This window comes from Ambystoma mexicanum, chromosome 3q (genome assembly GCF_040938575.1).
Source record: "Ambystoma mexicanum isolate Mex_15411 chromosome 3q, UKY_AmexF1_1, whole genome shotgun sequence".
NCBI classification, from domain to species: domain Eukaryota; kingdom Metazoa; phylum Chordata; class Amphibia; order Caudata; family Ambystomatidae; genus Ambystoma; species Ambystoma mexicanum.
The window spans coordinates 887,125,330-887,149,354 of NC_090926.1; the positions used below are offsets into that span (position 1 = coordinate 887,125,330).

General features: G+C 45.7%; 1 protein-coding gene across 6 annotated transcripts in view; it reads right to left on the reverse strand.

Annotated features, from left to right (window-relative positions):
* Positions 1-24,025, reverse strand: part of BPTF (bromodomain PHD finger transcription factor) — a 2,119,711-nt gene that overhangs the window by 314,070 nt on the left and 1,781,616 nt on the right. For all 6 annotated transcript variants that reach the window (XM_069655028.1, XM_069655026.1, XM_069655024.1 and 3 more), the window contains one exon: positions 5,011-5,423. In XM_069655028.1, the coding sequence (XP_069511129.1) occupies positions 5,011-5,423 (413 nt within the window). The remainder of the gene's footprint in view (positions 1-5,010; positions 5,424-24,025) is intronic.

Genomic DNA, 24,025 nt, shown 5'->3' on the forward strand with positions numbered 1-24,025 from the left:
TCTGAACTTCTGTAGCTTTATATATTAGTTTGCTGGTCTTAAATCGAATATCGGTCTTTTTATTTTATCTTTCTTTGGAACAAGTATGTATAGTGAATAAATACACTTGTGTACCAGTGATCGAGGAACTTCTTCTATTAATTCCTTCTCCAGCAACCACTGAATCTCTGCAAGTCGAAGAGGCTGATGCAATCGCAGCAGTCATCGGTTTCTGTGTCCGGTTTTTACAAGTATTTGCCACAATACCCCTGCTTTACAGTGGATAGAACTCAGCTGTAGTAATTTATGGCCTCTCATGTGTGGGCTCATATTGTCAATGGACTCCCTAATGCGGGAGGGAACGTGTATCAGGCGTCATTGTTTTGCAGCAGCGACTGCCCCTCTTGGGGTTTGGCTTCTAACATGAGCTCTACCATGCCTGTACTGTCTCTGAAATCCTGTGGGTGTTATATTGTGTTTACGCTGGTTGGCAAACCATTTGGCTGAGTTATCTGTATATGTTGTTTAAGTAGTTGTTCTGGGTTAGCTTGGGGACTGAAAAGTATATCTATCAGTAGCAAAACCCCTCTGCTGATAGAGTCTGCCTGATATTTAGCCTGAAGACTTGATGGTCTCATGATCCTTATTTGCCTTCTATAAAGTCTCATCCACTGCTCTCCCAAACAATAGATTTTCTTCCACCGGCATGTCAAGCAGAGTGGCTTGTGTTTTAGGCCTAAACCCTGACCCTAGAAGCCAAGCATGACTTTTAATTACTGAGCATTAGCTGTCTATATACCCTCTAGTAAAAGAAATTGACATTTGGTTTTTAAGAGGTTCCTGGACTTCTTCGATCAGGGTAATCAATCTGGTCCCATTGGGCCCTATTATTTCTTGCCACAAGTGCCGTTGAATTGGCATTTTGTTGCCTCATAGGCTGGAGTGCCTTTCTTCTTGGAGCATAAATTCTTTTTCTCCATTCGTCTGCTAGAAATGCTGTTGCCGTTAATGGGGTCTCTGCCTGTTTCTGTGTCTTAATTCCGACTAGTGGGTCTGGCCTAAGTTGACCTCTCATGTATAACGGGTCACCTGAAGCAGGTTTTAGCCTTTTTTCAAGACAAGGGTGGACTGGTTTAGTAAGAGTTGGAGTGGCACGAGCCTCTTTTTTAATTGACTGCAACACAGGAATACATTGTCACCACTGTTTTTCTCTTTAAGGAGGTCGGTCATATCATGAAGTCTGTATCTTCTTCAGATTCATGTGTCTCAATTGTAAGTTTGCTGCCTTTTTTAAAAGATCATTATATAACCCCTGATCGTCTGATGTGCAAGATAGGAGGATCAATAATTTCCGGTGATAGCATTACATAGTCCTCTGGCTCTATATCCTGATCTGCTTTGAGGGTGCCCTCTTCATCATCTGTGTATTCCTCTAATTCAATACATTCCTCCTCCAAAGGTATGCTGTGAGTTTTTGTTATTTAATGGAGATGCTATCAAAAGTCCATGAATGAGGACATTTTGTCCATAGTTGTCGGGAACCTTTCCTTGGTGCTTACATTAGAGGTGGAGGCAGTTAGAAACATAATCTCATCCTCTGATTCTGAGTTTCCGATAGGGATCCCTCACTTTCAGCTAACCCTGTCCTCGTGTTTTATCTGACTCCCACCTTATTATGCAAAGAATTATGTTTTGAGGCTTCAGAACATGTTGCATCCTGCGACGAGTGTTCGGCACTCGAGGCAAAGCAATATGGTTCAGCCTTTGTTTTCAGTGTCAACGGTGAACGGATCGGTATAGTTGTGTTTGTTGTGTTTTGATTTAGTTGACCGGCTCTCATGTGAGCAGTGTTTTTGCTTTGTGTGGGCAGCCTTTTCGTCGCCAGGGGTAGCCTCCACAGCTAGGCCTGATGCCTGTACATCAGAGCTGGGGATAGGCTGATGGGAACCGGAAGCTTTCCGGTGAGTGGGCTCTTCTGTTTTGCTTTTGAAACCAACACTTTCCGTGATTTCCACGCTACAGCCTAAGACTTGAAAGTTGCCCCAGTCTGCATCTTGTAGGCCTACTAACATTTTGTACTGCAATATTTTTAGTCTCTCTATTTGAAAGCGCTTACAAGCTGGCCACTTCTCCTGATGATCCCGTGGAAGACAATAGTTGCACATCCTGTGCGTGTCCTTCCCGGGGAACTGAATTATTACAAGAGGGGTACAATTTAAATGGATTATTTTCCATGGCCCACATTGAAAGACAGCGAGGCCATTTAAGGGAGAAGAATGTATAATAAGGCATTCTATAATGGTCTAGAATGTATACACTCTCCCTACTGTGTGCCTTTCGGCCTGGAGATGGCATAGACCGTCTGTCCTTCGAATTCGTCACACCACCTCCTGCTGGTCAAGAAGTCTTTCGTGCTAAGGGCTCAATTCGGTCTCGAAGCGGTCCATCATTTTTATCTGGATTTAACAAACTCTGCATATATCGACCAACACGATGTAAAAAAAAAAAATTACAATCTGAGGACGTCAACGTGTGAAGGAGCATGGATACTGTACACGTAACAATAGGGATATCATTACGGCAACGACCCTGTGGACGCCCTTTTCGTCTTCTAAAACAAAATATAATGTAATACCCTGCACCAACTACTAGTTGCCACCCTTTGCAAAACATGTTATTCTAAGCAGAGGCACACACATCAGAAATATATACATAAATAAAAATATATTGCAAGTGGGCATTGTATTATCTGGCTGCATAGAGAAATAAAGTATCAAATTCAAGGATGAGATTTTGATACTGATACTTGCAATACCTCCTCTTTAGCGTTTTCTGATGAGTGCATCTAATTGACCTTGAGATCAAGCGATAAACAGTATGTAGTAGCAGAACCCTGATGAAAGATGGGCATCACCTTTGAATAAAGGAAGTTGTCTGAAGTCAGAGGAAGCCCAGAAAAAGAAAAAAAACTGAAAACAGTTTGGCGCCATTCAGCAGTACTGCAATGAATGTGTTAGGTCTGAAAAGGTACCACAGCAATCCCAGTCTTGGAAACAGTTGCCTTTCTTTGGTGAATACCTCTGGTGAATGACCAAAGAAGAAATATGAGAAGATTAGCCTCCCATCTGCCTGGGGAGGACACAGGAACTAGAATTATGTACCACACAAGAGTGCAAACAACCTTTTCTTTAAACAGCACGAGAAGATCCCTACTTACCAACACCTGATTGTGTTACACGACAAAGACCACCACACCCTTTGCATCTGTTTCATGCTCTGCGTGTGAACAAAACAATTTAAAGACATCAGCACCATAAATACAAAAAAGGACCGAAACTGCCTGGTGAGGATTTTCCAAACATGCAATGCTTGCTAATTATGGCTCTCTTGGCAAGAAAGTTCTTGGCAAGCAACACATTGACAACATATTGATGCCACATTGATAATAGATGGATGCAACAGACAAAATATTGGCAGAAGAGTAAGGCTTGTCTTACTTAAGCGAGTCAAAAACCAAGAATGAAAAAGGAACTATAAATAATTTAAAAAATGCAGGGCCCCTAATAGAAGATAAGGCAACCCGTGTCAAAGGGAGAAACGCGGTTCCAGATTTCAGCAATCAGTGGAAAAACATAAATTGCGTTGGGATGGGGAACAACAGATAGGCCAAGAACGAAAGGCTAGATGTGGGTCAAACCTTGACACACATCTACAGCAATCACAAGCCAAGGGGTAAGCAGGTAGATCAGGGTGCCATAGTTCAAATTACATTTACTCATGCACTGTCCTAAAACCTGTAAAGTGTACGTTTTTTATATAGCTCAATCTTCCTGATTCTTTTAATCCTTTTTGCAAAAATCTGGTCTGAAGTTCTCAAAATATGTCTGCTCAAACCTACACGAAACAGTGATGTTCTGCTCAAAGACATGCACATCCTGAGGACTCATAGGGTACTACCCAAACAATGCACAAATAGTCTCTAACAATAGTGCATACATTACAATGTGGACTGTAACTTAAAACCATTCCAAGACCTGATTAAACATTTTGCAGTCTTCTGAAAGTCTAAACTGCAGGATTCATTACAACACACGTTTTGCATATTCTGGTGAATATGGCTAAAATAATAAGACTCAGTAACTGCATCACAAATTAACAATTTTGCTAGCAACAACTCTCAGTGCATCAAGTAGAAGAAAGCGGAGCAATTGCATAGAAAATATTACTACTGCTTTACGACAGTGATGATCAAAGGTTAGAAATAACCAAGCTGTATGTACTCTATATTGCTTGCAATTTGGCTAAGCAAATGCATTTATGCTGTGGATAATACCCACATGTAATCACGTCCTAAGAGTGTTCAGTTATTGTAAGAAGAAAGGAACCGAGGCATTGGTTGTAGTACTTTCCTATACTTAGGGCTCTAGCCTAGGTAAAGTAATAACATCAGCCTAGGTAAAGTAATAACAGAGGTGACCATAAGAACCCAAGTAGGCTTGCACACTTGAAATCATAAAACATGTTAGAAAAGAGGGAGCAGCAAGAGAACCTGTGCAATAAATGAGGACAACCGTTTCAAAATAAAATTGATGGGGCTAATTCATGTGCAATCACTGATGTGTTCATTTGCTGCCCAAGTTAGAAAGGGGTCAATACATGCATTGTAAATTAATTTCCTGGGGCATTGTTCATGGTAAATGGAAATCCTGAGGTGAAGACGAGTCCGCTGCTTCAGGAAAAAAAATTAAAGTTACTCTTTGCTGGATGTATTCTGAAAAAATACATTTGATTGAATACTGTCCATTTATACTAACCGTTTAAATTGCATAACACAACAAAGTACATGTAGTAAAATGACTTTTGTAAGAAAAACAATGGAATATCCCGCGTGGAAAATATAGCAACTAAAACACATTGATTGCATCAGATAACATGACCAAACAGGTTTCAATGATTTGCGACGCTCCATAATAGACATTCTTTAAAATATATAACTTCAGTAAATAGAGGTAAAATAAATTGTGAACTCACTTTGACTCATCATAAGGGGTTTTACAGACGCAATAAAGCTTTGTGTCCTGTGTCTCCTCCTTTGTTTCTTTTGAGGCAGTTGAGGTAGTAGAAATCATTTTCTTTTTCCTAGATTTCGAATAAGAAAGATCTTTTTCTTCTTCTCTTTTCCTCTTATTTGAGGATACTGCAGATGATAATGACATAGCCGATGCTGTGACAGTAACATGATGGGGTGGTGGGGACATTGGGGGCGTTGGTAGTGGTGGTGGGGGAGGTTTTGCTGCAGCTGCTGCTGCTTGTGCAGCTGCTTGTGCTGCTGCTGCTTGTGCAGCTGCTTGTGCAGCTACTTGCACAGCTGCCAAAGTAGCAGCTGCTGCTTGTGCTTTTTCCTTTTCCTTCTTTATTTTGTTTAGATCTTTCTTTAATTCTTCCTGAAAAAAAGAAAGGTTACAGATAATGTAGGGTTAACAGCTTTAAACATCTGTAAAGTTAAAACATAATGAATGGTGTATTTTTGATATTCATGGTTTAAATGTATTCCGCAGTTTGTATCAATGCTTATGAGAAAAACCAATTTACATGGAATATTTTTAACTAATTTCATTGTGATGGTATTTGGAGCTCTAAACGTGATACAGTTTCCAAACAGCAGAATGGTCTCTCTCCTTCACTTCACCACTTCTTCCTCAAACAATTGGGAATGTGCTGTTGACATGCTACACGCCAAGAACATTGGAACGCTTTGTGCTTGGGCTCTTAGCATTCGGTTAAACAGGTGCAAACAGGATACAACGATACAAAACCTGCATTATGAGGTGTTCCCGACACCCCGTCTACAACAAACATGCAGTAACATTTCCATTGTATCGCTGTTAGAATAAAGAAGAGGATGTTGGAACTGAGGGCAAGAACCACTTTTCAAGTGAGAACTTCACCAAGCTTACTGTTAACCAGACTCCTGCTTCCACAAATAGGGATCCCACTATCCATTCACTGTGGAGCTTATGTTATCTCACAGGACCAAGGACCAGTGTTGTTTTGGGCAGGTTTACTGTCTTGTCTAGACATAGCCCCATTCTAGCCCAAGTCAGAACTTATAGCTGTTTCTTCTGAGCCAATGATCCACCAATTCCCTTTCCACTTACCCACCTACTTGCCCTCTTGTGCTGCACCATTTCTGCATGGTCTTCCCTTGCCCATTATTTCTGCCCCTCATCATTCACCTTGACTTTTATCCATTCCCACGCCCATTTGCTCCTCTCCTTCCCTACCCTCATAGCCTTCATCCTCAACTTAGTCAACCTTCTGCATTACTCTGCGGCTACTCCATCTCCCTTCTTCCATCCTGCACCGCTCAAATAAGAGGTTCCCAGGATCTCCAACCTCACCTATCACCCTAAGTAGTATACTATGGTACCTTTCCTCATCAAAATAGCCTTGACAGGTTTCCACGCACCTTTAGGGTTGGATATCCAGTCCCTATGATGTCATATCTGGGGCGTGGCCCCCTAGGGTTTACCCCGGAAGTTCTGCCTGGGCAAAATCCAGCCCCGGAAGTGATGTAGGTGTGTTTTACAGGCACTTGTTCCTTAGCGGGGGTGTCCCACCAGATGTGACATCATGGTGGATAGCAGGAAGCCCCCCCCCTAGGGTCCCTAGGGGCCCCAAGGGGGCTTTCCCTGGATGCCCCCACCCCTCAAACCCCAGTGCCACATTTCCGGATCTTTGTGGGTGACAACCGGGGATGCCCCAATGGGGGCCCCTACAAAGACCCAGAATTGTAGCGTTGGGTTTTGAAGGGTGGGGGTTGTGGAGATATTTGAGCAGCGGCCATCTATAGGGGGTGTGGCGTGTAGGGTGTATATATTCATACGAGTATTGGGGGATATACAAGCCATTCCTGAAGCCCTGGAAAAAACGAAAACTAATATGAAGCGCTACAGCTACTACATCCCCGAAAGTCCGCTGGCACCAGCGCTATCCATCGATGGGGACCCTGATGACGCAGCGGCTATGGATATAATGTGTAAGCGTTTTGATATGTTGAATCTTGGGAGTGGGAAACCGCCGGGGGTCAGAGACTCCAGTGTAGATGACTCCTACACCGATGCAGACTACGTGGATATGGATGAGGCTTTTAAGGCTCTTAAGGAGGCCCCGTATGAGGATCTGAATGTTTTAGAGCAACTGCTTCCAGAGGCCGCAATGACCCCGACGTTAGACACCGCATCCGATGAAGACAAGTTGTTTATGGACGTCACTAGCTCCTCTATACTGGAAGATGCTGGTTCTGAAACGTGTACTATGGTAAGTAATGAAGTATGACGGCGTGTGTGTGTGAAAAACCTGTGAAAACACATGCTCAAGAGCTAAACTTCTTTCTTTTTTGAATTGCAGAAAACGCCAGATAAGCGTAACGGCGCTGTGGGCCTTAACAACTCATTTAAGGCCGTCTATTATTGCATGTGCTGTTCAAAAAGGATCAAAAGTTCAGCATTTCCAGACGGTGATATGTGTAAGAAATGCGATACTTTGAAACGTTTTGAAAGTTCTGATGAGGAAGAAGATGAAAATATAACCCTTTTGGAGACTAACGGTTCAAGCTTTTGCTGCGTCGGTTGTGAAAACGTGTTTGAAGCGTGACTATTACCGTTGGAATGAAGGGCATAAATACGGATATCCTCAACAGGATGCTCATGATTGTTTACTCCCGAATTATCAATCTGTAGCAATACGGGCGATATGTCAGATGTTGAAGTCCTATAACGTTTATCAGATGCTTAAAAACGTGTTTATAAAACCATGGGTATGCATATGTACATGCAGGTGTGGGGTGCTGCTAACAAGAACAATCTTGGAAATTCAAACGTGTCGCAAGCCTGAGTAAAATAAAAATGAAATCTTTACGCTTGACAGGACCCGTGATTTTTAGAAACCATATAACACGTTTAATGCAGAGAGACTTTTCTCACCTGTACAGTCTCATGAGTAACCCGCAGAGGTGTCCGGTACCGCAAAAGCTTGTTTTTTAAAAAGATGAAAATACAATAATCCTGCTCCTTATATGTGTAACGTTGTTTCTAGGGTAACGTTTCTGGAGGACAAGCCGGACGTTTGGAGCGCTTCCCGACGCCTGGACGTATGTGTTGGGAAAAACTTTTATACGCTATGCTGAAGGCGAGCATAGCTGTACACAGCCCACACCTGTTGTGGCATTTTTATGTACCGAGACTTCAATATGTGCGGATTTGTGAAAGTGTGATGAGTGACATTTGTAACATCATCAAGATACCGGTGCGTGATGAATACAGTTCTGAATTCCGATACAACTTGGGTTCTTTACACCTGGGTCCTAGAGCAGTGTTGAAACATCACGTGGCTGAAATGTATGCAAGATTCCTATGCCTTAAAGGCCGTATTTTACAAGCCTCTGAACTATCTGAACTGTTAAATGCTACGAGTATCTGGTGTCTACAGAGTTACAGGCGGGGTAAACACATTGATGTGTATAGCTTGTTATATGATGCGTCCAATAAAATATCAGGGGTGGTAGTGGTTCGACACCCCATACATGTATAACAACCAGTATAAAGAAAAATAAAATAAAACTTCATACACCAACCTTGTGTCTAGTTATTTTTTGTAGTGCTTCAATGGCTAACAACACTCGTTCAAGATTGCATAAAAGCTATTATAATAAATGTGGCATTGGGAATTATGGGGGTGTTGATGCGCTTTATTGAAAATTACAGCGTGATAAACACCCCATCACGCGCGGAGCTGTTAAGACATGGCTATCCGGCCAGGAGACGTATACCCTCCATAAAAATGCTAGAAAAAGTTTTAAAAGAAGAATGACCATTGTCGCAGCTGAAAACACGCAGTGGCAAGATGACCTGGTGGATGTTTCTAACCTTGAAAAGCAGAACTATGGTGCCCGGTACATTCTGATGGTGATGGATGTTTTATCAAAATACGCTTTTGCAAAGGCCTTGAGGGATAAGACTGGTGCAAGAGTGGCTGCGGCCTTCAAGCATATCTTCAGCAAGGGCCGTGTACCTGTAAAATTACAAACTGATGCCGGTAAGGAATTTCTGAATAGGCCCCTCCAAAACCTTCTAAATCAACACAGCGTGCATCATTTTATAACACACACGGAAGTTAAAGCGGCGGTTGTTGAACATTTTAATAGAACCTTGAAATCTAAACTATGGAGATATTTCACAGCCTATAATACGCAATGATATGTGGATATATTACAGACTTTTATCGATGTGTATAATGACAGTTACCACCAGTCTATTAAAATGTCTCCCAGTTCTGTAACCTCTGAAAACTCATCAGCTTGGCAAAACCTGTTTGCTTGATGGATATTGGAAAAGATCAAGAAAACAGTCTTCCGCGTAGGTGACCACTTCTGAGTATCCAAGTTAAAAGGTGTCTTTACAAAAGGCTACCAACAGTCCTTTACCAACGAAATGTTCATAGGGGCAAAAGCAGCCGTGAAAGAGGGGGTATACATATATCAGCTGAATGATTATGCTGGTGAAGTTGTAAGCGGTAATTTCTACACAGAGGAGTTACAAAAGGTGGTCGACGATCCCCAGCGTCTTTATAGGGTTGAGAAAATTATTCAAAGTAAAGGTAAGGGTTCTAAGAAAGAGCATCTGGTAAAATGTCAGGGATGGCCTGAGAAATTCAACAGTTGGGCCAACGCGGCATCTCTAGATGATCTAAAAAAACAGACGCTCCCTGAGAAGAAGAAGAAAAACACCGGCTTTTATATCACCTTGCCCAGTAACGCCTCTTTAGATATATTCCCCAAAAACAAAATACCGGATTATTCTGTTAAGATGACTAAACCCGTTAATTTACAAGGTCAGTGGGAAGCGGGGTTGATGGAGATTCAGTACCCCCATACGTGGGACACCCTGGACAAAAGAGATTCCTGGTTTACAATCAAGACGTGGAGAGCCTGCTGAAATGATAAATGTGGGGTTTCCTCACGGCTTCTACCCCACAATACAGGTGCTGCTAGAAACTATCAACAAATCGAGAGTCTCGAGCGCTATGCAGATGTACATAACTCACGCCGAAAAGTATTTGAAAGATCACCCGATCTTACCGTGGAGTTTATATGTAGCGGGAAACTTTCAATGGTGTTGGGGAACGTTCAGCATATATAAAAAATACTAAAAATACGGATAAAACACATGGAGATATTGATGGTGGATTTTACAGCCTCATGATCTACAGCGATATAGAATACCAAAGGGTTGGTGACTCATACACCCCCCCCCCCTGATGCGGACCGCAAGCGTCAAGGGTGCTAATAAAGGCATTGTTAATATACAATACATGACGCCTGATTATATTCCTGTTTCTAAGTGTCATTTTGACACCATCAACATCCAGATAAGGGACGATCAGGGGGAACTGGTCTTGTTTAAATACGGGAAGGTCCTGGTGAAACTACACGTGCGCCCTAGACGTGAGAGAGACAATTAGAACATGGTGATCATGAAGAATTATGGGGACCCGCACGCTTATAAGGATTATTACTGCAGACAGGCCAGTTATGGAAATCAACCCTACTTCCAAGGTGCGCCTGTGATGTATGGTGAGGGTCTAGACAGTATTTTCAGAAGTCTTTTTCGGAGAGCCATGCCCTTCCTGCGCAAAGGGGTTGAATTAGCCAAGCCGCATATGAAAACAGCTGCTACAAACATTGTTAAGGATGTGGTGTCTACTGAAACAACCTCCATCGCAAATCGTTTCAACCAACCAGCACAAGAGGGCTCCGGTCTGGTTTACGTGGGTAAAAGTCCTGCAAAAAGACAAAGGCGAACCAGGTTTCGCCAAGCTGATAATGAGTTTTCAGAGGTTACAGAACTGGGAGGCCTTTTAATAGACCGGAGTTAACTGTCATTATACATATCGATAAAAGTCTGTAATATATCCATATATCGTTGCGTATTATAAGCTGTGAAATATCTCCACAGTTTAGATTTCAGGGTTCTATTAAAACGTTCAACAACCGCCGCTTTAACTTCCGTGTGTATTATAAAATGATGCACGCCGTGTTGATTTAGAAGGGCCTATTCAGAAATTCCTTACCGGCATCAGTTTGTAATTTTACAGGTACACGGCCCTTGCTGAAGATATGCTTGAAGGCCGCAGCCACTCTTGCACCAGTCTTATCCCTCAAGGCCTCTGCAAACGCATATTTTGATAAAACATCACCTTCAGAATGTACCGGGCACTATCGTTTTGCTTTTCAAGGTTAGAAACATGCACCAGGACAGCTTGCTGCCACTGCGTGTTTTCAGCTGCGACAATGGTCATTCTTCTTTTAAAATATTTTCTAGCATTTTTATGGAGGGATTACGTTTCCTGGCCGGATAGCCATGTCTTAACAACTCCGCGTGTGATGGGGTGTTTATCACTCTGTAATTTTCAATAAAGCGCATCAACACCCCCATAACTCCCAACACCACATTTATCAAAATAGCTATTATGCAATCTTCAACGTGTGTTAGCCATTGAAGCACGACAAAAAATAACCAGAGACAGGGCTGGTGTATGACGTTTTATTTTATTTTTCTTTATACTGGTTGGTATACATGTACGGGGTGTCGAATCGCTACCACCCCTGATATTTTATTGGACGCATCACATAACAAGCTATACACATCAATAATAATAATAATTTGGCATTTATATAGCGCTACGAACCCTCAGGTATCTGAGCGCTGCTTATTATTACCCACGGTGTGTGGTGCTCATTTATCGACCTCGGAAGGCTGAAAGGCTGAGTTTGGCCTTGCCGGGATTCGAACCTGCGTTACCAGGCTCTGCACGGGTGTCAAAGCGAGCGCTCTACTCGCTGTGCCACTTGACCATGGAATGTGGTTACCCCGCCTGTAACTCTGTAGACACCAGATACTCGTAGAATTTAACAGTTCAGATAGTTCAGAGGCTTGTAAAATACGGCCTTTAAGGCGTAGGAATCTTGCATACATTTCAGCCACGTGGTGTTTCAACACTGTTCTAGGACCCAGGTATAAAGAACCCAAGTTGTATCAGAATACAGAATCGTATTCATCACGCGCCGGCATCTTGATGATGTTACAGATGTCACTTATACAGATGACACTTTCACAAATCCGCACATATCGAAGTCTCGGTACATAAAAACACCATAACCGGTGTGGGCTGTTTACAGCTATTCTCGCCTTCAGCATAGCGTATAAAAGTTCTTCCCCACACATACGTCCAGGCGTCAGGTAGCGCTCCACACGTCCGGCTTGTCCTCCAGAAATGTTACCCTAGAAACAACGGTACACATATAAGGAGCAGGATTATTGTATTTTCATCTTTTAAAAAAAAAAAGATTTTGCGGTACTGGACACCTCTGCGGGTTACTCCTGAAACTGTACAGGTGAGTAAAGTCTCTCTGCATTAAACGGGTTATATGGTTTCTAAAAATCAAGGGTCCTGCCAGGCGTAAAGATTTCATTTTTTTCTCAGGCTTGCGACACGTTTGAATTTCCAAGATTGTTTTTGTTAGCCGCCCCCCCCCCCCCCCACTCGCATACCTATTGGATTTATAAACACTTTTGCATCTGATAAACGTTATATGACTTCAACATCTGACATATCGCCCGTATTGGTACAGATTGATAGTTCGGGAGTAAACAATCATGAGCATCCTGTTGAGGGTATCCGTATTTATGCCCTTCACACCAACGGTAATAGTCACGCTTCAAACACATTTTAACAACCGATGCAGCAAAAGCTTGAACCATTACAGCCTCCAAAAGGGCTATATTTTCATCTTCTTCCTCATCAGAACTTTCAAAACGTTTCAAAGTATCACATATCACCGTCTTGGAATGATGAACTTTTGAACAGCACACGCAATAATAATTGATGGCGTTAAACGAGTTCTTCAGGCCCACAGCGCCGTTACGGTTATCTGGCGGTTTCTCCAATTCAAAAAAGAAAGAATTTTAGCTCTTGAGCATGTGTTTTCACTGGTCACACTCTCTCACACACACACACACACACACACACACACACACACACACACACACACACACACACACACACACACACACACACACACACCCCCCCCCCCCCCCCCCCCCCCCCCCCCCCTCTTGAGCATGTGTTTTCACAGGTTTTTCTCACACACACGCCGTCATACTTCATTACTTACCATAGTACACGCCCAGAAACAACTTGTCTTCGTCGGATGCTGTGTCTAACGTCGGGGTCATTACGGCCTCTGTAAACAGTTGCTCTAAAACATTTAGATCCTCATATGGGGCCTCCTTAAGAGTCTTAACAGCCTCATCCATATCCACGTAGTTGGCATCAGTGTAGGAGTCATCTACACCGGAGTCTATGACCCCCGGCGGTTTCCCACTACCAAGATTCAACATATCAAAACGCTAACACATTGTATCCATAGCTGCTGCGTCATCAGGGTCCCCCATCGACGGATAGCGCTGGTGCCGGCGGACTTTCAGGGCTGTAGTATTTTTTAAGGGTTTTCAAATCCTTGGCTTCTGTATTGTCCTTGGAGTAGTAGCTGTAGCGCTTCAGATTTCCTGGTATTGAGGTCTTTTGAGTTTTCGTTTTTTCCAGGGCTTCAAGAACGGCTTGTACATCCCCCAATACTCATCTGAATATATACACCCCACACGTCACACCTCCTCAAACATCTCCACGACCCCCACCCTTCCAAACCCAACGCCACACTTCTGGGTTTTTGTAGGGGCCCCCACTGGGGCATCCCCGGTTGTCGCCCACAAAGATCCGGAAGTGTGATGCTGGGGCTTGAGGGGTGGGGGCATCCGGGGGAAGCCCCCTTGGGGCCCCTAGGGACTCCAGGCCTTGGGGGGGGCTTTCCTGCTATCCCCCATGTCGTCACATCCGGTGGGACACCATCGCTAAGTAACAAGTGCCTGTTACACACCTACATCACTTCCGGGGCGAGATTTTGCCCAGGCAGAACTTCTGGGGGAAACCCTAGGGGGCCACGCCCTGGATATGACATCATAGGGACAGGATATCCCACCCTAAAAGGCGTGGAAACCTGTCAAAGCTAGTTTGATGAGGAAAAGTGTAGTATACTATTTCCCTAACCTACTGCACAACATCTGTTCCTCTTCTACATCTCCTCCCACTCTTTCACCTGGCGCCTGGAAAGCACAATCCCTCTGCAATAGATTTTCCTTCATCACTGGCCACTTCAAATCATTTCGATACACTAGCAGCTCACCAAACGGACACTGCTAGCTTCTCCCACTCTCCCCAACCTTTTGGTAAGGGTGGACGTTTGGGGTTCCTTATCAATAAGGCTTATCAACACTGTCTCTCTATCCCCATCTGACTCACTGCTCTGGCACCCTATTGACTCTCTGGTCCGCTAAACCCTTTCTTCGCTGATCTGAACCTTCTCCATGAGTCACTTCCTACCAACTTCCCTATTGTCATGCTGGGGAACTTCAACCTTGCTAAGCCCTTTGCAGCCACCTCCCTTGAACTTAACTCCCTCCTATCGGACCAATCCCTTCCACGACCAGCCTACCCACTTGGGTGAGCAATCTCTTAACCTAGTCTCTCTCTCCAATTCACTCTCCTCCTCTGACCTCTCGATTGACCCCTCTCCCTCTGATCACTCTATTGTTCATTTTAATCTCGGTTGCTCTGCCTTATATTCCTCCTCTACCCTCTTAAATGAATAAGAGGATATTCATGCAATAGACTTGCCCCTTACCATGAGGATGCGAGTACCATGTGTCTTCCATTGGCAGGCCTTTTTCGACTTTTACTATGCACTTGTGACTCCATTTGACCAACACTATCCTGCACACTTATTCACACCTTCCCATATCCATCCTCAGTGTTGGAGCACCTCTGAAAAATCAGAGCTTCACAATAAACATGCACTGTGACCTACGACACTGGCGCACATTATGGACCCCTACTCTAACTCCTTGTCTACAAAAATTCCCTTGCAGCCCTCACCTCTGCACTGCACCCTGGCAAATCCTCCAAATTCACAAACCTTATCTCCTCCCTTCGCAATGAACCCAGCAAACTTTCATCTAGCCTCCAAGCTTTGCTCACACCTCATAAGCCAATATCCATCGCCATCTCCCTTTCTCCCAATGACTTTTCTGAATACTTTTCCTCTAAAATCTCTAAAATTTCCAACACTCACAGCCCCTCCTTCCACCCATCACCTTTCTCCCTACCTCATCTACTCTCGACTACTTCTCCTGTTGAATTAGCACTCACACTTTGCAGTGCCAACCCATCTTGCGCTCCAATTGACCCTTTTGCTCCTCAAACAGCCAAAGACTGCTTCAATCACCTCTCCATATCTCTCCGAGATCCTTAACCTCTCTTTCCCCACTAGACTTCACTGCCTCCTTCAAATCTGCAACTGTCTTACCCCTATTGAAGAAATCCTCTGCTAACCCAAATGTCCCAGGGGTTTACTTCAATCGGATCATTAATTACCTTGACAGTAATGGCCTTGGAGATCAACTTCAATCTGGCTTTCGTAGTAAACACTCTGCTGATGTAGATCTCCAACATTATCTGCTGCTCACCTAACATTTTGTCCCGCACATTTGGCAGGAGCCCCTTTCCTTTAGATGTAATTCGCCCCCCAACATTTTCAATAAAGTTAGTCCACTGCATTCTCCCTATCTGACCACACCAATCCTTGCAGTGATACTAATATTTAAATTTTTATATTTACATAGTTTTCCACTATTGTTTGAAGCACTTAGTTAAATGTGTTCTTTTTTGTTTGTTTTGTCCCCGATATATGTCCCACTTTTTTATACCCTTGTAAACAACGTGTTCTTATCTTTGTACTATTGCATAGGCACCCTTTGTGGGAATGCCTCTGCCATTGGTGGTAGTTCTAAGATATTCCAAGTTATTTCTGATCAAAATTGACATCCTTGTTCTTCAAATAAATACAAATACTGAGTCTCCTGAAGAGACTCTGGTTGACATATGCATAGGAAACAATTATGGAGCAGAACAACAAGTTACTTACCCCTGGTAACGTTCTTTGACTGGATGTTCCTCCCACATATTCCTCATCTTTGATATCTTAATTTGCTGCTTTGGAAAAAATGTTCTCTTGTCGGCAGAGGGCGCTGTGCGGTGAGATTGTCACCTCGATGTCCCTTGAGGGCTTCCATCTCGGCTTACATCATCGTCGAGTACATGCACCACGTGCAGCGCCCATTGGCTTCAGTTCTGTTTTTTCACCGCCATAGGCAGAATTAACCGCCTTTTTAAGTTACTTCAAATTATCAGACTTTAAAAGAGCGCAAAGTCCAAAGCTCGTACATTCTACAGTGGGGGAGGTTGGGAGGGCGTTGAGGAATACGTGGGAGGATCATCCAGTCGAAACTTTACCTGGGGTAAGTAACTTGTTCTTCAAATGGATTGTGTCCTCCCACGTATTCCTCATCTTTGATAATAATGCTTTGGGATGCTAAGTTGTTTTGGAGAAAAGAGCAAGAGTGGAGAGTTATTGTTTGTCCAGAATGGAGCACATTACTGCCTTTCCAAATCTGCCTTTCATTGTTAGAAGTGTCTAAACAGTAATGTTTTGTGAACGTGTGGAAGGTGGACCATGTTGCTGCCTCGCAGATGTCATTTATTGGGACTACCCTCTGAAGGGCAGTGGAAGTTACTATGCCCCTAATGAAATGAACCCTCAAACCCTATGGAGGATCTTTCCTAGCTAAAATGACTGGCATACCAAGCGTGTGCCCTTTATAGCCAATGAAAAGTTGATAATGTCGCAACTTTGCCATCATAGAGATATAAAAGCTTAGGGCTCTCCTTGGATGAAGTCTATGGTATCTTTCCTCTTCCTTGCCAGGATGAGGTGGAGGATAGAAAGCCGGAAGCACAATTTTCTGTGTCAGATGGAAGTCAGATACAATTTTCAGTAAAAATGATGGTTTTACCTTAAGAACAACTTTATACTTGTAAAATGGAGGTTTACAGGATAATGCTTGCAACTCATCCTATGGGCTGATGTTATTGCCACTAAGAAAATGGTTTTCTAAGTTAGCAGTCTCAGGGGACAGGAGTGAAGTGGCTCGAAAAGGAGTGCATGTTAAAAACTTTTAAAACTAAGTTAAGGTCCCAAGCTGGAACACGGAATAGTGTAGGGGGAAACACATTTGTGAGTCCTTTAAGGAATTGAATTATTAAGGGAATTCTTAAATAGGATGTCCTTCTGAGGTGCGCTTGAATATGGAAAGCGCAGCTAAACAGCCTTTGATTGTTCCAATCTGCAGTTCCAGATTTGCCAAATGTAGTAGAAAAGATAACACTGTAGGCGTATCGCATTGAACAGGGTCTTACTTCTTTTGTTGAGATGGCATTTATAACGCACCTTTACACAAGTGTTTCAAGGCGCGACGAGGCAAGGCATGGGGAACAGAGTGAAGACAGACAGCGATCTTACTAGGCCAGGTGACATTGAGATCACACAAGTACGGGGGGGGGGGGAGAAGTGTAGGGGGAAAGAGGGATGGGGCAGTGGATTACATAAGATAACCATTAAAAAAAAAATAATAAAGATAAATACAATAAAGACAAAAGTGCGTCCTGCTGGTGGCAAGTGCAAGGGCAGACATCAGGTGTCAAGTGCTGGTAGGGGGCTATAGGGAGACCGAAACAGTCCGAGTGCAAGGGTTGCCACGGGGGCAGTGCAGGTGTGCAACTGGCATGGAGGGGATCTGGGCCCGAGATCAGAGGGTATCCAGGTAAACCAGTGCAGTTTCAGTTTCAACCAGGAGATCAGCAGAGGAGAGAAAGCAGAAGCAAAGAAAAAGGTCTTGAGGTGCTTCCGGAACCAGAGATGGTTCTCCTCAAGTTTCAGAGAAGCGGGGAGGCTGTTCCAGAGGGAGGCTCCGGCAGAAAGAGATCTACCACCAACTCGTTGCTTGGAGAAGTGACTGACCCCGAGGGAGTTGGAGGCGGATGAGCGAAGAGCTCAAGAAGGAAGATATTTAGGAAGAGAGAGTTGAAGGTATTGTGGCTCCAAACCCCACGAGGCCTTGTGGACAATGCAAAGGGGTTTTGAACGTAATCCTCGCCGCCACTGGTAGCCAGTGCAGAGATTTCAGTCCTGGAGAGATATAATCCCTGGGCTTGAGGCCAAGGAAAAGTCTTGCAGTCTTGTTTTGATGAGTTGCGGAGAGTAGTGGCAGGCAGATTTAGAAAGAGGCTGTTGCAGCAGTCCAGCCTAGAGAGAACCAGAGCACTGGAGACAGTAAGCTTCTGGGGGAAGGAGAGGAAAGGAGGAATACCTCTGAGGTGGTGCAGCTGGTAGTGAGACTTCTTGGAGACAAGAAGGGAACGAGAGTGTGGAGTCGAAGATGACCCAGAGGTTTTTCGCCTCACAGGTGGGAGCAGGAAGAGAGCCAAGAGAGGCCGGCCAGAGATTGACAGGAAAGGAGGGAGCAGCTGTGCCGATGAGGAGAATCTCAGTCTTACTGGCATTAAGGCAGAGATCTTTGGCGGCACACCACTCCTGGATAGCAGACAGACGGTCAGAGATGAGAGAAGGAGAAGAGGTGGCAGAAGGGAGCCTGAAAATGAGTGGAGTGTCATCTGCATAGCACTGAAAGTTGGGGCAGAGAGCGGCAATGCGTGGGCAAGAAATTATAAATTACTCATCGTAGTGACTAACATACCCTTAGTCCTTAGTCCCCTTTCTTCCATACTGCATGGGCGTCCCTTCCATGGGACGGGAGACTGAACCTTTTTCACCAGAAAAAAACCTTCCCCTTTAAATTTAGAGGTGCGCAGGGTTGCTGCACCACACCTCAGTCCCCATAGGCACGTCGACAATAGATGAACATTGCCTAATGACGCCAGTATTATTAGGGGGGAGGATGGTGGGACGTATGCAGGGAAGGGGACTAAGCGGTGTGCAACTTATAATTACTCTTACGTCCTATCCCCTTTCCTCCATAATGCATGGGCGATTGCAACTGAGTGTAGCCCCAGGGTGGAGAGGAGACCCTCCTTTAGCAAACCCGGTTTCTAAGAACCGCCTGTCCGAAGGCCGCATCTGATCTAGACCTGGCATCCAAACAGTGTTTGCAGAAAGCTGAAGGGGTGGCCCATGTGGCCGCCCTGCTTATGACCTGCCAGGGGACATGCCGCTGGAAAGCGATGGCCAATGCCTTGGCTCTGACCACGTGGGTGTGCATGTTGGCCGGCAGTGGCTTATGCAGTACATCTTACGCCACTTTGATGGGCACGACCATCGTACGGGCTATGGAGGCCTCATACCCAGGTCTTGATCCGCTGAAGGTGACAAAAAGTGCATCCAACTTGCGGAAGCCCTTAGTCCTGTCTAAGTTGAACTCCAGGGCACACCTGACATCAAGGCATTGCAGAACTCTCTGTGCATCGTCTTTGGGCTTAGCAAAAAACATAAGCAGCACTATTTCTTCGTTCAGAAGAATTGCGGAAGGCACCTTAGGTAGGACTAATGGGTGTGTCCGCAGGAACACCTCATCCTTGTGAAAAGTAGTATATGGCTCTGAGGTGACCTGCGCTCGGATTTCACTGATTCTGCGAGCCGAGGTGAGGCCGACTAACAAGGCCATCTTAATGGTGACCAGCCTGATGTCCGCGGACGCCATTGGTTCAAATGGTTTGTGCGCCAGGGCACCCAAAACTATGTTAAAAAAGCGGGCCTAGATCCCAAAGATCCCGGGAACCTCCGCCCCATAACCAATTCAAACTTCATCCTTAAACTGCTGGATAAGGTAGCTACCCAGCAACTCCAACAATTCGTAGAGAACCAGGAAATCCTGCACCAGCAACAATCTGGCTTCAGAGCATTCCATAGCACCGAAACAGCCATGCTGGACTTGCAGAATCGGATGTTGACTATGCTGGATGGCAACAAGTTGGGGATGTTGATGCTGCTAGACCTTAGCGCCGCATTTGATCTGGTGGATCACCCCCTCCTTATCAAGGCTCTTAGAGAGAATGTTGGTTGCTCGGAGGGGGCCATTGACTGGCTTCTGTCCTTTCTTGCCAACCGCCAAGCGAGAGTACACTGGGGTAACAGTTTCTCCGACCCTTGTGATATCCTATTCGGAGTACCCCAGGGGGCCAGCCTATCACCAATGTTGTTCAACATCTATATGCGCTCCTTGTGTAGCCTTTGTCGTTTACAAACTACGCAGATGACACCCAACACATACTGGAGCTAGGGGGTAGGAGCCACACCACAGACAGCGAAGTGATCACCAGGGTTTATAAGATCATTGACGACTGGATGCAGGCAAACTGGATGTGCTTGAATGACTCCAAAACTGAACTGATGTTGTTTGGCTCCAGTCGTCAGCTGGAAAAACTGGGGGTAGAGTATAACACATTCCAAATCAAGAACGCCACAATACAAGTGGTCCCTAAGGTAAAGACACTAGGGATGATGGTCGATGCTGCGGTCGACTCGCATGCCCAGACCAGCTTCCTCCAGAAAAACACAGCCTACTATCTCAGGCTGATGAAAGCCATCAAACCATTGCTGAATAAGGGAAATAGGGCAACGATAGCCAGAGCCATCATCCTCTCTAGACTCGACTATGGGAATGCCCTGCTGTTGGGGGCCTCTTCCAAGGATCTCTCCAGCTGTCAGGTGATCCAAAACAAGGCGGTCAGGTTAGTAAAAAATTTGAAGAGGAAAGATCATGTTATGGAAGAGAGGCTCTCTTTACACTGGCTGAGAGTAGAACGACGGATAAAGTTCAAGGCTCTCTGCCTGGTTCATAAGTGCCTCTATGCCTGCCTACCTGAAAACGAGTGGAGTACCCTACAATCCCAGGAGAAATCTACGATCAGGCGGCAAATGCCTATTGATCGTGCCCAAGTTTAAGCTGAAAACCGGGCTGGGCAGATCTTTTCATGTACTGGCTCCCAAATTGTGGAACAGCATCCCTGAACCCCTGAGGTTGGAAACTAATCACTCCACCTTTAGGAAGGTGCTCAAGACTCACCTTTTCAGATGAGAAATCGGGTGACGATGCCTCTTAGAGGCTTTCCGGTGGTTAGCAGACCCTTTAAATGTCGTATGTCACATAGTATCTGTTGCGTATGTTTAAGCGCCCTGATGCCCGCGGGCTACCGGCGCTCTACAAAAATTAAATACATACATACATACATACATGTTGAGGTCCCACACAGGGTGTGTCCTCTTGATGGGCGGGTAGAGCCTGGTGAGTCCCGTCAAATGTTTCTTGACAATCGGGTTGGAAGAGGAAAAGATCTCCTCCTCCTCCGAGTTTCTGGAAGCACCAATGACTGCCAGGTAGGTGAGGCAAGTGTGTACCTGCACGCCTGAATGGGCGAAGTGCGCCGAGAAGGAGAGCACGTTGTCCAGGGTACAAGCCAAGGGGTTGAAACCCTTAGAGTCTGCCGAGTGGCAGAACCTGGTCCACTTGCTCTTATACTGGGCCTTGGTAGACTTGCTCCTGGCGCCCTGAATGATCTCTAGATTAGCGTGAGAAAGGTTGAGGTGACCAAGCGTGGCCTGTTCAGGAACCATGCTGTGAGGGGTAGTTTCTGTGGCGCGAGAGAATGACCCTGCCCCCCCTGCTGGCCCTGTAGGAAGGCGAATGTGAGGCCTCTCTGAGAAGCTGAGCAGCTCAGAGAACCACGGCCTGGCCGGCCACCACGGTGCTATTAGAATGATACTGAGGTGGCGAGACACCTTTATCTTCCATATCACTGTGTATCAGCAGTGGGCGGGAAGGTGTATGCTGTCATTCCGTCTCACCGAATCTGGAATACATGCCAGGAGGCCAACAGTTTGCACTTTCTGTTCTCCCAGGAGGCAAAGAGGTCCACCAGGGGGTATCCCCATTTGTAGAAGATCTCCTGCAGTACTAGGTCCTTCAACTGCCACTCATAGTGGTCCGCTCTTAGTCTCCTGAGTCGGTCTGCCTCCAGGTTAGATTCCCCTGGCAGGTGGAGAGCCGTGAGGTAGATGTTGTTCTCCAGGGCCCATTCCCACATGCTGACTGCCAGTCTGCATAGTGGGGCGGGGGGGCAGAGGGGGATCTGGTACCTCCCTACTTGTTGACATTGAACATGCTGGTCAAGTTGTCTGTCTGAATGAGGACGGTCTTGCCCTCGATAACCGGAAGGAAGGCTCTGAGCGCCATTCAGATGGCCTTCAGTTCCAGCCAATTGATGTGGTACTCCTGCCGGGACCAGGTGCCATGGACGCAGTAGTTGTCCAGGGTGGCCCCACAGCCCTTGAGAGAAGAGCCTGTGGTGATGGTGACCTGTGGGATAGGTTGCCGGAAAGGCTTGCCCGTCCGCAAGTTGCAGTCCCTGGACCACCATATGAGGTCCGGGTGAAGCGACAGAAGAACATTGATCATCTCTGGGAGCTTTGCTCCTGGTTTCAAGATGCCGCGAAGTGCAGCTGTATATTCCTCATCCCGAGTCTCGTGTGGGTGACGGCCAAAAGGACCGTTGCCATGAGACCTAGCAGGTGTTGGTACCACCAGGCCGAGGTCACTTCTCTGCTGTCAATGTGGTGCTTGATGGTTTTGGAGCAACAGGGTGAACCTGTTTTGATGAGACTTTCATATATCGGACTTGTCTGGAAACCTCGTCTGGGGAGAATAGGGGAAAGGCAGAGAAGGATGGAGGAGAGGTGGCCAAAGAAGGGTCAGAGGAAGAGCAGGGAGTAGAGGGAGGAGGGGGAGACGTAGAGAGAGATGACAGGATGTGCTGTGTTTTAGAGATGAAATGAGAAGGCAGGGGCATGCAGAGGGCCTGGGAGGGGACAGGAGAGGTAGATGCCGCAGCAGGATTGGCCAGCTCCTTGCAGATTTTAAAGAGTTCGGCCGAGTCTTTAGATGCTGCAGAGATGCAGACTTGGATGGAGCCGGTATTGCCTTTGGAGCAGGAGGCAGATCAGTTTATCAGAGGATGTACCGGAAGTCCGCCATTTCCTCTCAGCCACGTTCACTTGCATTTAATGGTGACGATGTCAAAGTCATACCAGGAGTTGCACTTGACTTTGGCCTTCAAGCGGATCCTCAGGACAAGGGCAAGAAAATTGAGAGTATCAGATATAGCAAGGTGGAACAAGAAGAAGGCTTTGTCAGAGTGTGAGTGAGCCAAGGGGGAAGGCGGGAGGGAGAAAGTGGCGGCGAAAGCCTCAACTGACACACGCTTCATGGGTCGGATAACCGAGAAGGCAGGTGGCAGTGCTGGAGTTGGCTTGGCCTGGGGGGTGGAGAGAGTGAACTGGGAGGAAAAGAGAAAGTGACCACTCCAAGAGAGGAGTGGTGAGAGGGATCGAAAGGGGAAGGTCTGAAGAGATCAGAACATCCAGGGTGTGCCCTGCAGAGTGAATCGGGCCAGAGGGGGGAATAGAGACAGAGAGAATCACAGAAGTCGTGAAAGAGTCCAGAGGAAGGACAGGAAGCATCCAGGTGGATGTTCAAGTCTCCAAGAAGGAGGAGTTGAGTGGCTGAGGCCAGGAGGGAAGAGTAGAGGTCGGCCCACTCAGAGAGGAAGGAGGCAATCTGACCAGGTGGCTGATAGATGGTAGCCACAGTGAGGGAAAAGCTAGGAGAGAGAGAGCACCTGAAGACGAGGCATTCAAAAGATAAGTAGGCCTGCGTAGGAACGACAGTGGCAGGAATCCACTCTGGGAAGATCAGGGCTACATCCCCACCGGAACGGTTGGATCTGGGCACGGAGAGGATCGTGGAGCAATCAGGGAGGAGTGTGTCAAAGCCCATGACAGAGCTGGCAGTGAACCATGTCTCTGTGAGACTGAGGCCATCAAGATTAAGTTCCTCCAGGAGGCGGCAGATGTCAGAGGAGTATTTGACAGTTGAACTAGAGTTAAGAGTGGCAATACGGAGAAGGTTGCCGTCCTTGAAAGACTTTCCGGGAGGGGTACAAATCAGAGGTACGCCCTGCAGAG